At 31.6% G+C, this 16,960-nt stretch overlaps 2 protein-coding genes across 3 annotated transcripts; one reads left to right on the top strand and one right to left on the bottom strand.

Moving 5' to 3' along the window:
* Positions 1–1,153: 1,153 nt before the first annotated feature.
* Positions 1,154–10,525, bottom strand: edc3 (enhancer of mRNA decapping 3 homolog (S. cerevisiae)). The gene is made up of 7 exons (XM_051100252.1): positions 10,403–10,525; positions 9,995–10,167; positions 9,026–9,315; positions 7,124–7,468; positions 6,899–7,052; positions 6,600–6,817; positions 1,154–3,824 (listed from the first exon to the last, which is right to left on the bottom strand). The coding sequence occupies exons 2-7, from the start codon at positions 10,156–10,158 to the stop codon at positions 3,490–3,492; spliced, it is 1,506 nt and encodes a 501-aa protein (XP_050956209.1). The 5' UTR covers positions 10,159–10,167; positions 10,403–10,525; the 3' UTR covers positions 1,154–3,489.
* Positions 10,526–13,843: 3,318 nt separating this feature from the next.
* Positions 13,844–16,873, top strand: kxd1 (KxDL motif containing 1). 2 transcript variants are annotated; one of them, XM_051099063.1, is made up of 5 exons: positions 13,844–13,992; positions 14,094–14,195; positions 14,283–14,435; positions 14,704–14,750; positions 16,258–16,873. In XM_051099063.1, the coding sequence occupies exons 2-5, from the start codon at positions 14,101–14,103 to the stop codon at positions 16,512–16,514; spliced, it is 552 nt and encodes a 183-aa protein (XP_050955020.1). In that variant the 5' UTR covers positions 13,844–13,992; positions 14,094–14,100; the 3' UTR covers positions 16,515–16,873. The 2 variants fall into 2 exon arrangements, with proteins under 2 accessions (XP_050955020.1, XP_050955019.1); XM_051099062.1 differs by having other exon boundaries at positions 13,844–14,012.
* Positions 16,874–16,960: the final 87 nt, after the last annotated feature.

Raw genomic sequence — 16,960 nt, 5'->3', positions numbered from 1 at the left:
TACCACTTAATCTTTAAACAAATATTTTTTTTGTGAACTTTCCATGATACAAACAAAACAAAATGCTCCGATCAATCCTCAGACAGGAGATCATTAAAATAAACTATCCACTTCTTCCTTACGCTGGGATCTTTCTGATATCCGTACAACGACAAACGCGTCAAAGCAAACGTTCTTTCACTCCATTTGTCTAATTGACGACAGACTCAAGTGTGTGGACTGTCAGAAAACGAACGCACATCTGTAAAATAAATGCATTGTAGACAAGATAGCGGCAGTGATTGTAATTTCTATTTGCTTATGACGCGACATTAAGCGGTTAAACGCCAGTGGGTGGAGCCTATGGTGAGAATGAGACTATTTGTTGATGCCTTGCTCTGGAGGCAGTGTTTATGAAAATATTCGAAACAGACTGCCAAAGTCACGTGATTTCAGTAAACGTCATAACTTTCGAAACGTTTTGAAATTTCAATGCTTTGCCTTTGGGGGGCGATGATCTCTGTAAACCCACAAATCATGAGATCGCCCACCAGTGGTGAACCACTGAACCAGCGTCTATGGTTTTTACCTGATCTCAGATCAGTTTCATCAATTTGTAGACATTTTTAGACCATTTGAGACCATTGTGTAATTAAAAGGATGAGTAGTAGTTAATGGTCTCTTAACTACTACTATTACTAATACAATTTAAATATTAACAATACAATTTAATCAATTGTATTTTATTATTTCAATTGTATTAAATATATTAGACTTTCAAGAAAGCAATGGGTTTGTAAAAGCATTTTTTATTTTGGCATGTTTTGGCATGTTTTTGTTGAATTTACAGTTTTGACCAGCAGGGGTGGTGTTTTGAGCGCTTCGAAACAGTGAATCATTTTGCGAAACAATTAGTTCAATTGATTTGAAGCTTCGAAAATATTTCTTTCTCCCATCACTAGAGCACGGGTGACGTCAACTTTCACCTCAGATCCAAACGAGCCATTTTGGGGCTTGATAAATAAATTCATTGTTTATAATAAGGACAAGGTTTTAGGCTATAAAACTTACAGGATGTTTTAATGATACAAAGACCAATTATATGCCAAAAGATCAAGTCAAATTTCTCTCATGATTTTTCACATCATGTCAGCTAATAAAACAACAACAGCCATAAAGTCATATTTCCATTCTTTTTATTTATTCAGTCCTTACAGGTTGACAATGTTAAGCACGTGAGGTTTCCAGTGATATCAGAACTATGCCGAACAGATATGTCTCTAATTCACAATTAAGGTAATGATGTTGTCTAAACCAGTACTGAATTTTGCCTTATACAAACAGGTGCAGATATAAATGATAAAATTACGCAATGCCAACAACCTTTTTGTAAAGAAAAAAAGGCGTAAGAATGGAAACCTGTGGAAAGAAACCAAAAAGTAGCTTTCAACTTGATACTGAACAAAAACCCCTCAAACCTTCAGATCTGCAAACGCATTTGATGACATCATCGTGGGGGAGCCACCAGATGAACGTCACCAGATAACAACAAAACGTTTTCACAATTTGTTTTTTTTAATTGCTCAACAGAGTTTGGTCAGATTTTACAAACAACTCCCACAGAGGAATGATTTTTATCAAACTGAATTTTAACATCCAAGCACATGCAGTGCTTGGGTATCAAACAATATTCAACTGAATATTACAACTGGGCTCTGCAGCTATCAGTTCGAGCCAATTTGTTATTTTGCCATCCAAATACAAAACAATTACACAGCAGTAATATCTCAAGTAACAAGTCGTAAAAACCAGCAAGTGATTTTGGCACCATTTTTAAGCTTTTTACTGCTGGATTTGCTTAGTAACTGCTGTATTATTAGACATACATGTGTATTCATCCACTTTACGATGGACCTTTGCTATTCTGTGCCAGTGCAACTCATTAGAATCATTAACTTAATAATGCCTTTAATAACTGCCTCTCGTTTAGTCTTTGTTTTTAAGCTCAGAAGCCAATTCAAAAGCTCTCCAACAGCAATCAGAGGCTGCACCATTGACCTTACAGACACAAACATCAACAGTAGAAAAAAAAACGAAAAAAAGCCAAAAATTCACATTTTTTTCTCTATGACTGAAAATAGGTGATGTGTAAGGTCTTTTTGTTTCTAGTTTATCTAAACACTTGTGACAAGAAAAAAAAAATTAGACATCTGGGGCGGTTAACTTCAGCAAGGTCACCCCTAGATTGTACATAGCTTAACCAAAACTTTAAAAAGCAAAGGGAAAAAGAAGCGCTTAAACCTTAAAGATAAAAGCAGTAGAAAAAAATCTAAATTTGGGAGGAAAAAAAAAAGAAATATTTCCTAGAAGACGTCACAATAAAGCTTAAACGAAAACATTTAGTAAAAAAGTAAATTAGTCTGATGAAAGCAGTACATTATTTCCTGCTGTTTTCATTATTGTTGCATATGGAGTATTTGCGAGTGCCTCTCATTTTGGTGAAGGCATACATCTGCAGATTCAAACAAATATTTCTTCAGTGCTTTTGAAAAACTCATTACCCAAAAGTACTGAGTGTGCAGCGCACAGACGTTTTGCTTTGTAATGGTTTGTGCGCATAATAATACAACTTTTAATAAAATCACTAATTGATATCAACAAGCAGCTTTATTGCAACACGTGAAGCATCCTTCCTAATAAAAGATGTTTTGAACCTGTTTAAAACAGGATTTCATACGCTGCTTGTTTTTGAGAAACAAATGGAAATGAGGTAAATGATTATCAGCATAAGAAAATTGATGGTAGTGGCCAATGACTGCTTAAAATAGTCAGTATTGGGCCAACCTATATCAGTATTTTTTAGTACACTTATCTTAGCATTCAAGTGTGCAGTTTATCACTGATAAGAACCCAGTCAATCTGTCACGTTTACAGCACACTGGGCTTGGTCGACAAAGCAAACAACGCTTTATAAGAAATTTTGCAGGTGATAAACTGCCTTAATCTCAGTGCCTCAACACTGACTTTGATCAACCTGGCACAAAAAGAAAAAAAAAGGAGGAGGGGGAAGCAAAACCCCCATCGAATGCACATACTTCTATGGAAAATATTACTAGGTCAGCATATCCGACGATTTTAAGCTGCTGAAAGTAACAAAGTAAGATCCAAAAATGCCATAAGACCAATAAAGTCGCATGGCATAACTGCACATTTAATGTGTTATGAAAAGGTGTTTCATCCAAAAAGATCAGCTTTGTGTATTAAAACAACTGTGAAAGATAACTGTAAGATGATGAGTATACTGCTTTTAACATATCAGGTTTGTCACAATAGCTGGTATCATTTCCCATCACTTCCCTTTAATGGGAATCATCAGAGAAGTATACAATAACTTGAGAAAAAAATAGAGACTGAGAGGTTCCAGTTCTGCTGCAACATTCAAACCGAGGTTCGTTCATTCTTAAAATCTTTAAGGCAGGTTCAGTGAGCCTTGACTGTTCAGTCGACGGCTTATTCGGAGTGCAGCGGGATGACGAATTTACATCCGAATGGGGAGTGGTATTTGATTCCCACTTCCTGGAACACCTGTCGGGGAATGCCGATGTCACATAGATAGACTCGGCCGGCGCCCTCCGACAGAGGGAGCGGGAGGCCCAGAGAAAGTGACCATTTTGCTTCCACGGCATGTGCCTGTCCACTTACTGGAGGGTCGATGCTTAGTACCGGGGCTCGGTTTTGGTTGGCCCAGTCGGCGGCGGCCTTGTACCAGGGCTGCTCCCTCAAGAATCCGTTTTCGTGCGAATCCAGGCAGTTTATGACCAGGTCGACTGGCGTCTCGGGCAAGTCTGAGGGTGAAATTACATTTTATGGACAATGCGGTTTAATTTTTAACACAGAAGCTATTTATATATCATACACCTCCACTGGCTTTCAGAAGTGATCTGGTATGTTACGTAAGGAGGGTGGGTGGGTGCAAAGTTAAACGTTTTTGGTAATCAGAGCGGAAGTTTCCAAGACTTTGTAAGCCCATCTAAACTAAGCATTCAGGTGGGTGTGTTTGGAAGATGTGTGACATACAGAAACCATGCTAAAAGTTCTTCGTCATCAAAATTTGTGTTGATGGAAACAGAAGCTACAGGATTACACTTCCGAGCCGATCATAAGTGGTCTGGTTGATTAGGGACGTGCAATGTTATAATTCTGGATAATAGGATAAGATGATTATTATTTTTATTTTATGGTGGATACATGTTAAATAAACAATATTAAAAGTCCATGCCACTTTACTTGAATACATTTATAAATAATGGTAAAATTTAAAATCAATCAATTTATAAATAATTTGTGACACTGGAACATAAAACCAAGAATACATTCATGCCAAAAATCATTAGGATATTAAGTAAAGATCATGTACAATGAAGATAGTTTGTACATTTCCTACCAGAAATATATCAAAACTTAATTTTTGGTTAGTAATATGTATTGCTAAGAACTTCATTTGGACAACTTCAAAAGCGATTTTTGAAATATTTTGATTTTTTTGCACCCTCAGATTCCAGACTTTCAAATAGTTGTATCTCGGCCAAATAATGTTGTATTATATTAAACCATACATTAGGGATGGGCGATATGAGCTTAAAAATTTATCACGCCCTCGCGCAGAAACTCCACATATGCTTTATAGCAGAAGTAGTAGTACTGATGACGCTTCAGGAATCTCTAATCCAGTTATTTTAACTGAGGAAACATGAAGGCAATAAACATACAATTGCTACAATATATAGTTATATTATATATAAATATATACATATTTATGATGCAATGCTAATCAACATAGTCTTTATAACACTAAAAATAGTATGATTTCTGCCTCATTCTGTGATATGAAACCATGGCTGATCACTAAAGGTTATTTCAAACACTTGACTATGTTATGAAGTTAATTTGGAGAAAAAGCATGTCAATAACACCAGGTTTGTAAACACATGCAAAACTGCATCGCACATGTGCTACTAGTACATTTAACTGTTTAACTGACTGATTTCTGTCGCACTGCAGAGTTTTGACCAAACCTACTACTAGTTTCACGTCCGCCTTCAGCATGTCACTCTGCACTGTCGCACACAGAAACAACTAGACTTTATTGTTATTATCAATTTCAAAAAATGAACCCTTATGACTGGTTTTGTGGTCCAGGGTCACATTTGGGCATCACAAGATTGCACCAAAGACAATTTTTAGTATTTTCAAAGATTAACTTCAAATGATCGTTAGATAACAGTAAAAGTCTCATTTAAATATATAATGTACAAGTAAATAAAAATAAACACTAGTTATTATATTATATATACACACACATTACTGTTTAATAAGTTTAGTTTAGTTTTTTTAATATATTTATTCAGCTGGGATGCATTAAATAGACCAAAAGTGAAAGTATAAGTAAACATACGCATTTTAAAATAAATTGTGTCCTTTTAAACTTTATATTCCACAACTATATTATCACAACTGTTTTTAACTTTCATAATAATATAAAGCCCAATATAGTGCCATTTTTCCTCCAAATTCCATTTTTAAGTTAATTAATTAATTCATAACATATTTACAATATAAAATATTATGCATCACATTTCATGATATATATTATATATAATGTATAAAATTATTATAATTATTTATTACAAAACTTTGAAAGCTTTTTTGGCAAATTCTATTTTAATTTTTCTGTATTCTGTTTTTTTGTTTTAATTTTTCTAGAATGTTTTAATGGTTAAATAAATAATAAAAAAAAGAATCAAAACCATGTCTAATTATTTGAAATTGTGAATCATACACAATTTAACAGCAATTTATTAAAAGTTTAACAAAATAATATTTTTAAGGCTCTATGAAATACTTTTTTTTTTTTATGTAAATTTGGTTCTATTTTTAATCAAATTCCGTGTTTGATTAATTTTCTGGATTCCATTTCAATGATTTAATTAAACTTTAATGATCAAAAGCATCTTTAATGAATTGATTTTATTGAAAATAACTTTAAAAATAAATTTGTTTTTTCAGAAATACGGTGTTGGGCATTTATATTTTTTTCTGAAAGATCAATTCTGGTTATTAAATTCTACGGTAAATGCTTCTTAAAAAATGCTTTAGTAATTTTATTTTAATAATTTTAAGTGAGGCAGAGGCTGAAAACACAGCGAGCATCATTACGTACATGTGTAGTAAACTAAACTGTGAGTCTGCGCCATTCATTCACACAGAGACACTCAGAACATGCAGGATTCATATTTAAATTGTATTTTTGCAGCTTAATATTCACAGACACTAGTCCATATTGTGTTTTGATTTAAGTATACTGACCTACTTTTGATTTATTCATCCCAAAATGGGCAAATTCCATGAAATTCCGCATTACACAGTAAATTCCATTTTTATTACTGGATTCCACATTTCAATCAGCATTTTCAGCATTGTGGAAGTCATTGTGGGCCATATCTCCAATATCAACCAATAATGATTAAAAAAGTATCTGACATTTTAATGAAATTATCATAGTTATAAATGTAAACATTTGTACTGTTGTATCATGAATGATTATTAAATGTGATACACACCTTTCACATTAGAAACCAGTTTGCCTCCCGTCTTCCCAAAAAGTGCAAGCTCGCTGGTGATGGCCTCCAACATCTTGACAAAGTTTGGCAGGAAAAGGATGACCTCCACTTCATGGTTGGCCAAGTGACGGCCACAGCTGATGCCCTGAGCGCCCTGGACATGTGGTCCACACAGCAGAGCCACCGTGGGCCGCTGATGTACATTCTTTGGGGTAAGTCTACGAACAGAACCAGACCAATGATAACCAGACCTGCTGAAAATATTTTTATCATGCAATTTCTCTTAAAGCCCCACAAACCTGTTCGGCCCTCCAAGTAGCGTGAGGGCCATCTGACTTGCACATACTCCCGTCATCTCAAGCCTGCGCTCCAGAGAGAGACCGTGACTTTCTGCCGCAGCTAATAAACGCTTGTGCAACTCGAAAGAGATGCTGGGTACCACCAGCCCTGAGTCTGCGAAAAATGGCATGAATTAAAACAAAATAAGATGAATAATTAAAAAGATCATGAGGTCAGATTCTTACCAGTGCTATATTCTTTCGTTCCATTCTGTGGAACTGTGATCTGTCTGTAAACGACGGGTTTGGCCTCTAGAATGTTCTCATCATGCCGGTATCGTGATGGCGTTTGCTCTCCAGGCGTTCCTCGAGATCTCGCACCATTGCCTCGCCGTTCTGACGAATCGATCTGCGAGAATACCGCAGCCTTGTCGAACAGCGCCAGGTTTCCCTCAAAATCAAAGTCTTCATCGAGAACATCGTCCATACCGTCTCCAAAACATTCATCGTCTTTGTTCTTCATATGACCTCCGTTTTTCAGCCCATTCTTTTTCGGTGTGGCCTGATTTGGACCTCTGCAACTAGACGACCCTACAAACAGTTCAAATGGACATTAGTTTATAAAAAAAAAAAAAAATAATAATTCGCACATAGTCCACAATTCCACCGTTTTTAATTATTATAAAATAATAATCATTACTTTATTGTGAGTATAATGAAAAATAAGCATTACACAAAATAAGAATACTATAAAATAAATTATAAAAAAAATATATTACATTTTAAAAATATATATTTTTTTAATTAATTAATATTGATAATATTTACGTATTTCTTTGGCGGTTTGTTGTCAAAACCAATAAAGAATTTATTTAACTAAACCATGTAAAATCTAATTATGTTATTTTAATTAAATACTCTAATTAAATACTTTTTAAAAATATATACTTTTTTTATATATTATTTAGTAAAAATAATAATAAAAATAAGCATTGTTGTTATTTTTATTAGTATAATAAGTATAATTCTATATTTAGTAATAAATTTGATATTTAATAACATTTGAGCCAAATTTTGCAGCTCTACAAACAAGCACAGCAAACCTGGATTTTTTTTTTTTTTTGTTGTGATTGCATTTGAAATTGCAATTGCCCAAATTATGCAGTCCTAATACACAGACATATTTAAAAACACTACCAGTCAAAAGTTTTTGAACAGTATGAGTTTTCATGTTTTTTTTTAAGAAGTCTCCCCTACTTACCAAGTACAGCAAAAACAGAACATTTTTGAATAATTTTTACTATTTAAAATAACTGATTTCTATTTGAATACATTTTAAAATGTAATTCATTCCTGTGATTTCAAAGCAGAATTTTTAGCATCATTACTCCAGTCACATGATTCTTCAGAAATCATTCTAATATTCTGATTTGCTGTTCAAAAAACATTTATTATTATTATGCTGAAAACAGCCGAGTAGAATTTTTTCTTTCTTTGATGAATAGAAAGTTCAGAAGAACAGCATCTATGTGAAATAGAAATGTTTTGTAACATTTTGAACATCTTTGCTAAATTAAAATATATTCATTTCTATTTTATTTATTTCTCAAAATATAAATAAATAAATAAATAAATAAAAAATTATAATGTATAATGTATAATGTAGTATAATGTTACAAAAGCTTTTTATTTCAGATAAATGCTGATCTTTGGATCTTTCTATTCATCAAAGAATCCTGAAAACAAAAATGCAAACAACTGTTTTAAATTATGCTAATATTAATCAAAATAATAAATGTCTCTTGAACCACAAATCAGTGTATTAGAATGAATTCTATAGGATCATGTGTCACTGAAGACTGGAGTAATGATACTGAAAATTTAGCTTTGATCACAGGAATAAATTACATTTTAAAATGTAGTAAATTACAAAACTGTGAAATTAAATCATAAAAATATTTCCCATTTTTACTGTTTTGCTGTGGATCAAATAAACACAGGCTTGGTGAGCAAAAGAGACTTCTTCAAAAAAACATTAAATCTTACTGTTCAAAAACTTTTGACTGCTAGTGTATATACCACAAACATATATACAAAAGCTCAAATTTAAAAGATTAGGCTGAAAATCCAGTGACACAAGAAACTCACAGGAGTTGTGTCTTCGCCTAAAGCCTTTACTTTGGACAGACATGTCCATGTGACGTTCACCGTAACTCTTTGAGTAGTGCGGCACTGGAGACACTCCTCCTTCCTGCGTTTTTGATTCAGTTTTATTGGGTACCGTAACAGGAGCGCTATTAACCGGGGCGCCACCGCCCTTATCCTTGCGTCCGCCATGCGGCGTCAACGTGGAGTTGGAGTCTGGACCGTTCTGCTTAGGGATTTCAGCGCCGCTCTTACGGAACTCCAGGATTTTGAGATCTTTAATGTCCATGGCACTGTGGATTAGAAAAGAAGATTGTTTTAATATAATAAACAACAGTATTTGGTATCTACATTTTGATTATTCTGTGTTAAATTGTTGAATACTTTTGTACTTTCCAGAATGAAAATTTCCTGATTTACTCACCCCCATGTCATCCAAGATGCTGATGTCTTTCTGTCTTCAGTGACAAAGAAATTAAGTTTTTTAAAGGAAAACATATCAGGATTTTCTCCATATAGTGGATTTCAATGGGGATCAATGAGTTGAAGGTCCAGATTGCAGTTTCAAAGCACTCTACACAATCCCAGATGAGGAATAAGGGTTTTAAGAGCATTTGTCGTTAAAAATATATATACATTTTTATTTTATTGAGCAAATGACCACTCGTTTCACTAGATAAGACCTTTATTTCTCGGCTGGGATCATGTAGAGCTCTTTGATGCTGCAATTTGGACATTCAATCTGTTCACCATATGGAGAAAAATGAAAAGTTTTCCTCAAAAACATCTTAATTTCTTTTCAACTGAAGAAAGAAAGACATGAACATCTTGGATGACATGGAGGGTGTATAAACTATCAGGAAATTTTGATTCTGGAGGTGAACCTCTTCTTAAAACCATTCATTAAGGACCAAAAACAGATGGTACAATGTCAGACAGTGGCCCTTTTAGGATCTTCGTGTTATTATTTACCTGAAGGTGACCTCAGGCACAGTGCACTTGACTCCATTGTGGAAGGGATGTCTGAGAGAGATGGTCTGGCTGGTCTGATCTACTGAAGATACTTCTCCTTGATAAACTCCAAGAGTTGGTCCACAGTGGATTGAAACAAGACAGCCAATCCAGTCTGATGCCATCCTGATCAGCTGAAATGACATTAAAAGACGTTTTGTATTCTTTTAAGACACTTTTATATTATAACACGGCTCTTAAAGAGTTCCTTATGAAGAAAAACATTAATTCGACGAATATTATGAAGAGAGAAATCGTTAGATGGGAAGATGCTAATGTTAGCCAGCTCGATGTACCGGACGCAACGGCTTCAGAAGCTACCGTTTTTCGTCGTCCGTCACAAAAAAACTAGTCAAATGAGTTCCTCACCTGTTGTCAAAAGTATATCCGTTAAATAATACGAATAATTGGTATACTGAGATATATTTTTGTTTAACTCTTCTGAAGAGCTCGAATGCGTGAACGGCTTCTTCTATGATGATACACTGAGCGAGTATCAGTTTTGAATCTGTTTACTGCCACTTACTGGATTACCGCGGAAGTACGTTGAGCTGCAATGCAGCTAAACTTAGACATCTTAAATTAAGCAACTATTAATATTAATTATTATTCATAATATTGTTTTATAATTTATAATTATGAAATTTACATTAAAAACGTATGTGATGTTTACATATATTTTTAGTCTGCATATATACACTACCAGTCAAAAGTTTTTGAACAGTAAGATTTAAATGTTTTTAAAGAAGCCTCTTCTGCTCACCAAGCCTGCATTTATTTGATCCGAAGTACAGTAAAAGCAGTAAAATTCTGAAATATTTTTATTATTTAAAATAACTGTTTTTTATTTCAATATATTTTAATATGTAATTTATTCCTGTGGATTTAAAGCTGAATTTTAGCATGTTAATTAAGAGTGTTAATTATAACATAATTATATATATAAAAAATATATATATATATATATATATATATTTTTTTTTTTTTTTTTTTACAGTGGAATATTTTAATATTTAATTTAATAATTATTGAATTTAATTTAAGTAATATTTATTTATTTTTAATATTGTTTTATTTAATAATAGTAACAATAATAATAATAATAAACATTGTCATTATTTTTATTAGTATAATTCTATAATTAGTAATACAATTTATATTGAATAACATTTGAGCCAAATTTTGCAGCTCTACAAACAAGCACAGCAAACCATTATGCAGCCCTAATACAAATACATATTTAAATACACTACCAGTCAAAAGTTTTTGAACAGTAAGAGTTTTAGTGTTTTTAAGAAGTCTCTTCTTACCAAGCCTGCATTTATTTGATTCGAAGTACAGTAAAAGCAGTAAAATTCAGAAATAGTTTTATTATTTAAAATAACTGTTTTTTATTTCAATTTATTTTAAAATGTAATCTATTCCTGTGGATTTAAAGCTGAATTTTAGCATGTTAATTATAATATAATTATATATATAAAATATAATGTATATATATATATATATATATATATATATATATATATGACAGTGGAATATTTTAATATTTAATTTAATAATTATTTTATTTAATTTAAGTAATATTTATTTATTTTTAATATTGTTTTATTTAGTAATAATAATAATAAACATTGTTATTATTTTTATTAGTATAATTCTATAATTAGTAATAAAATTTATATTTAATAACATTTGAGCCAAATTTTGCAGCTCTACAAACAAGCACAGCAAACCATTATGCAGCCCTAATACAAATACATATTTAAATACACTACCAGTCAAAAGTTTTTGAACAGTAAGAGTTTTAGTGTTTTTAAGAAGTCTCTTCTTACCAAGCCTGCATTTATTTGATCCGAAGTACAGTAAAAGCAGTAAAATTCAGAAATATTTTTATTATTTAACATAACTGTTTTTTATTTCAATATATTTTAATATGTAATTTATTCCTGTGGATTTAAAGCTGAATTTTAGCATGTTAATTAAGAGTGTTAATTATAATATAAAGCACACATTAAACACACTAAAGGGTGGGAATTGACACACGGGTGTTCTCATATTCTCAGACACACCTTTTGAATCAGAAACCAACCATCTTTTCGTCAGTTACCCGTGACATTTTGAGAAGTCAGTGTTATCTGTTAAGGTCAAAGCCAGAAGAGGAACCTGCCCATGTCTGGTAGAAACAAATCATGCAAAGCCCATTCACCGTGACATTTCCCACAAGCTCCAACAGAACCTGAGATGCCTTCGGGGCTGTCTGAGCGGTGACAACCAGCGCCAGCACAGTGTTTGTTTGAACAAAGATGAAGCAGGATTCGACATAACCGGCCCCTCAAGCCAGAGACTCTTTTACAAGATTTGATTTGAAGCGATATTGCAGTGTGCTTTATTGTGGTGCCAAATAAATTATTTTTATATGATGTTTCAAATGATATGATGTATCATGTGACACGTTATTTAACCTGAAATAATCATGATCAATTATTAATTAGCATGAAATAAATGTTTAATTATTAAATACATAATATAAGGTATTTATGATGCTATTATGAAGTATTTATCCTCACGTGACACGTAATATCTAATACATTTGTCATTATAGAATGTTATAATTAAAAATGCTTGAAAAAAATGGCATATCTAGCATTAAATTTGAATGTTTAAAATCTTAAACATTAAATATATGTATATATATATATATATATATATATATTACAGTGGTATATTTTAAGAGTAATATTTATTTATTTATTTATTTTTTTTATTTAGTAATAATAATAATAAAAATAAACTGTTGTTATTTTTATTAGTATAATTCTATAATTAGTAATAAAATTTATATTTAATTTTTTAATTTGAACATTTGAGCAAAATTTTGCAGCTCTACAAACAAGCACAGCAAACCATTATGCAGCCCTAATACAAATACATATTTAAATACACTACCAGTCAAAAGTTTTCGAACAGTAAGAGTTTTAGTGTTTTTAAGAAGTCTCTTCTTACCAAGCCTGCATTTATTTGATCCAAAGTACAGCAAAACAGTACATTTCTGAATTATTTTTACTATTTAAAATAACTGATTTCTATTTGAATACATTTTAAAATGTAATTTATTCTTGTGATTTCAAAGCTAAATTTTTAGCATCATTACTCCAGTCACATGATCCTTCAGAAATCATTCTAATATTCTAAATTGCTGCTCAAAAAAAAAAAAAAAAAAAAAAAAAAAAAAAAAAAAAAAAAAAATCAGCTTTCTTCGATGAATAGAAAGTTCAGAAAAACAGCATTTATCTGAAATAGAAATCTTTTGGAACGCTATAAATGTCTTTATCATAACTTTTGAACATTTTAAAGCCTCCTTGCTAAATGAAAGTATGAATTTCTATCATTTCTATAATAAATGCTGTTTTCTAAACTTTCTATTCATCAAATAAAACTGAAACTTTTAGAATATTAGAACGAAATAAAAATAAAAATGTTCAGTTATTAAATATATAATAAGTGCATCAAATATAAGGTATTTGATGCTGTCACGTGACACGTAATATCCTAATACATTTGTCATTATAGAATGTTATGATTAAAAAAGGTTTCATGTTAATAAAAATAGCATATGTAGCATTAAAACGAAATGTTTAAAATCTCAAACAATTATTAACTAGAGTGTTATTCAATTTAATTATTAACTGTTCCTTAATATAAATATAATAAAAATAAAAACATACACGCTTGTTTTCTGGAGAGCCAATCAACGCTTTCAAAATCTCCGTGACCCCGCCTCCCAAATTACGTCACTCTCAGTGATCATATGACAGCATCACAACAAAAATGTCTGCCTGCTTTTCGGTGCGGTGAATTTTGTATTGTTTCACTATTAATAAAAGCGTGCGTCAAAACCTCTGTGAAGTGCGCAACTGATGAAGACGTTTTTGAAATAAAATCAAGGCAGACGCAAACCAGTCAGTGAATATTTTACCACGTAAGCGACTATGCTTATATCTGTCAGTTCATTATTGATTTGATTTATTAGTTACGCTAATATCTTGTGTTTTATAAAAAGCGTCATCATGGATCCCACAGCATCGGGAATATTCTGTAATAGGATGCTCAGCATGGTGAACTCTGAAGATGTGAACGCCATCATTCAAGCTCAGAGACACATGTGAGTTCCCCTTTCTCGTGACCTGCCTATGCAGCGTATTTATTCATCTTTTATTCTGATTTTGCTGCATGTGGTTGTGTAATCCAGGCTGGACCGGTTTGAAAAGACCAATGAGATGCTGATCAACTTCAACGGACTGTCCAATGTGCGCTTACAACAGATGAATGAACACTTTTTAATGCACACACGTACTTTAATAGAGATGAAAAAAGACTTGGACAGCATTTTCAGACGAATAAGGTACTATATCCAAAACTCAAGACATCATTAAACTGCATGCAGGATGAATTATGAATTATTGTAATGTGGGAAACCAAAGATATGATTTGGACATTTCGTCTACCATTACAAGCAAGCTTACGCTTAGTTTTACACATTCTAGCTGGTTTGGCATGTTAGAAAATCATTATATCAATGTTATTTTTATATTAAATGATAAATATTATATATCATTATGATGTGTAACATAAGTTATTTCCTATGCATAACATGAATTGTGTTTCCTCAGGACTTTAAAAGGCAAAGTTGCAAAACAATATCCAGAAGCCTTCAACAGTAAGTCATAACGCTGTATATTATATTGGGATGCACTATTATTAAAACTGTGACAATAATTATTTTCAGGTTATGAAAGGTAACTGATAAATGGCAGATATTATTAATAATCAATGCTATTTTGGCAAAATTTGTAAGTAAAACACAAAAACTAAAATTAGTCGTTTTTGTTAATGTTAAAACAATATTGTAATCTTTTGGAAAGCACTTATCACAGAATAATTAAATATTATAAAAATAAATAAATTAGCATTATCTCTTTAAGTTACTGCTAAATTATGAGAAATCATCTAAAAACAAAAAATGAGCAATAGCAATTGTATATCCGATATTTACTGATTTACCTTCAAATGTTTGGGGAGCAGTAGTTTTCTGTATATATATATATATATATATATATATATATATATATATATATTCTATATATATATATATATATATATATATATTCAATTGTTTATTGTACTTTTATTAAGCAAGGATGCATTAAATTCATCCATACTAATAGTAAAGACTTTAATGATGTTATTAAATGCTGTTATTTTGAAATTCTATTCATCATAGACTTTTGCATTTGCAATTGAATATCCAATATTTACTGATAGAAAAAACCCTAATCTACACTACCCTTCGAAAGTTTGGGGGTCAGTAAGATTTTTTTTTTTTTTTCAATTTACATTTAAATTGAATTTTTACATTTTACTTTTATTCAGCAAGGATGCAGTAAATTTATCCATACTTACAGTAAAGACTTTAATAATAATAATAAAAAAACAGAGCATTCGCAATTGAATATTCAATGATATTCAATCATGTTGAACTGATAGAAAAAACTAATATACACTGTCCCTCAAAAGTTTGGGGGTCAGTAAGATTTCTGTTTTATTTTTATTTTTTTATTGTACTTTTATTCATCAAGAATGATGCATTAAATTCATCCATACTAACAGTAAAGACTTATTATTAAAGTCTTTACTGTTAGTATGGATGAATTTAATGCATCCTTGTTGAATAAAAGTTAAAAAATAATAATAATTAATTAAAAAATAATAATAATAATAATCTAACTGACCCCCGAACTTTTGAAGGGTAGTGTATATTATTTTATATATATATATATATATATATATATATTTATATTATTAAATAAATAATTTTGAAATTCTATTCATCAAAGATTTAAATTGAATATCCAATATTTACTGTATATTATATTTACAATATAGATAAAAAAAATAAACAAACTTCAAAAGTTTGGGGGTCAGTTAGATTTTTTTTTTTAATTATTATTATTATTTTTTACTTTTATACAACGAGGATGAATTAATGAATCAATACTAACAGTAAAGACTTTAATAATATTATTAAATGCTGTTATTTTGAAATTTTATTCATCAAAGAAATCATACTGACCCTAAATTTTTGAATTGGTCCTGTATAATATAAATATACTGTGCCATTCTAATTTCTGTTAAGTTGTGTAATCCAACCACTCTGTTTGCAACAGACATCAATGAATCTTCCAACCTGGAGGACGATGATGATGAATTCGACCCCATCCCTCCCAGCATGGCCACCACCATCACTACCACTGCAACGTCCGAACAGAGCACGGAGTCATGTGACACAAGCCCTGATGTGATATCACCCACCATTAGCTGCTGTTCTGAAGACCCCTCTCAAGAAAACACTGGCACACCAACCTCTGACAGCCACGAACAGCCAGTGTTACGGGACGAGGGGCCAGATTCAGCTGACATTTAGATTTATGTGAATAACACTGTGCTGACCACATCCAAATGCTACTGTGCGGTGATGCAAGCCTGCAGCTTAAGGTTTACTATGCGAAAATGTTTTTAGTGCTACTAATTTAGTACTGTTGTTAAATGTTATTTCAATTTTATGTTTTGTGTTAAGCTTTATATTTAATGACTGTGGTAATGGCTTGGAAAAAAATGCAAACTAGCCTACGTTTCGCAAATAAAGAAGGTTTTAAAGATACATTTAAAAACAGACATGTTTACCTGGTGTTGTGAATTTTTCATGTTCAAAACCACATTATTTAGTATTATTTCTGAACTTATTAAAAATGTATGTCATTAAATAAAAGCTTTCTCACAGTGCGCAGTGTGAGTGTTTTAATTAGACACTGTTTGCTTGGATTAGGCTTATTTTGAAATAAATATATGACAGAAATAGTACGAGTAGTA

The sequence above is a fragment of the Labeo rohita genome, chromosome 25 (assembly GCF_022985175.1).
Source record: "Labeo rohita strain BAU-BD-2019 chromosome 25, IGBB_LRoh.1.0, whole genome shotgun sequence".
Taxonomy (NCBI): domain Eukaryota; kingdom Metazoa; phylum Chordata; class Actinopteri; order Cypriniformes; family Cyprinidae; genus Labeo; species Labeo rohita.
The sequence above is the reverse complement of the archived record's forward strand: the minus strand, read 5'-3'. Positions and strand labels throughout refer to the sequence as shown.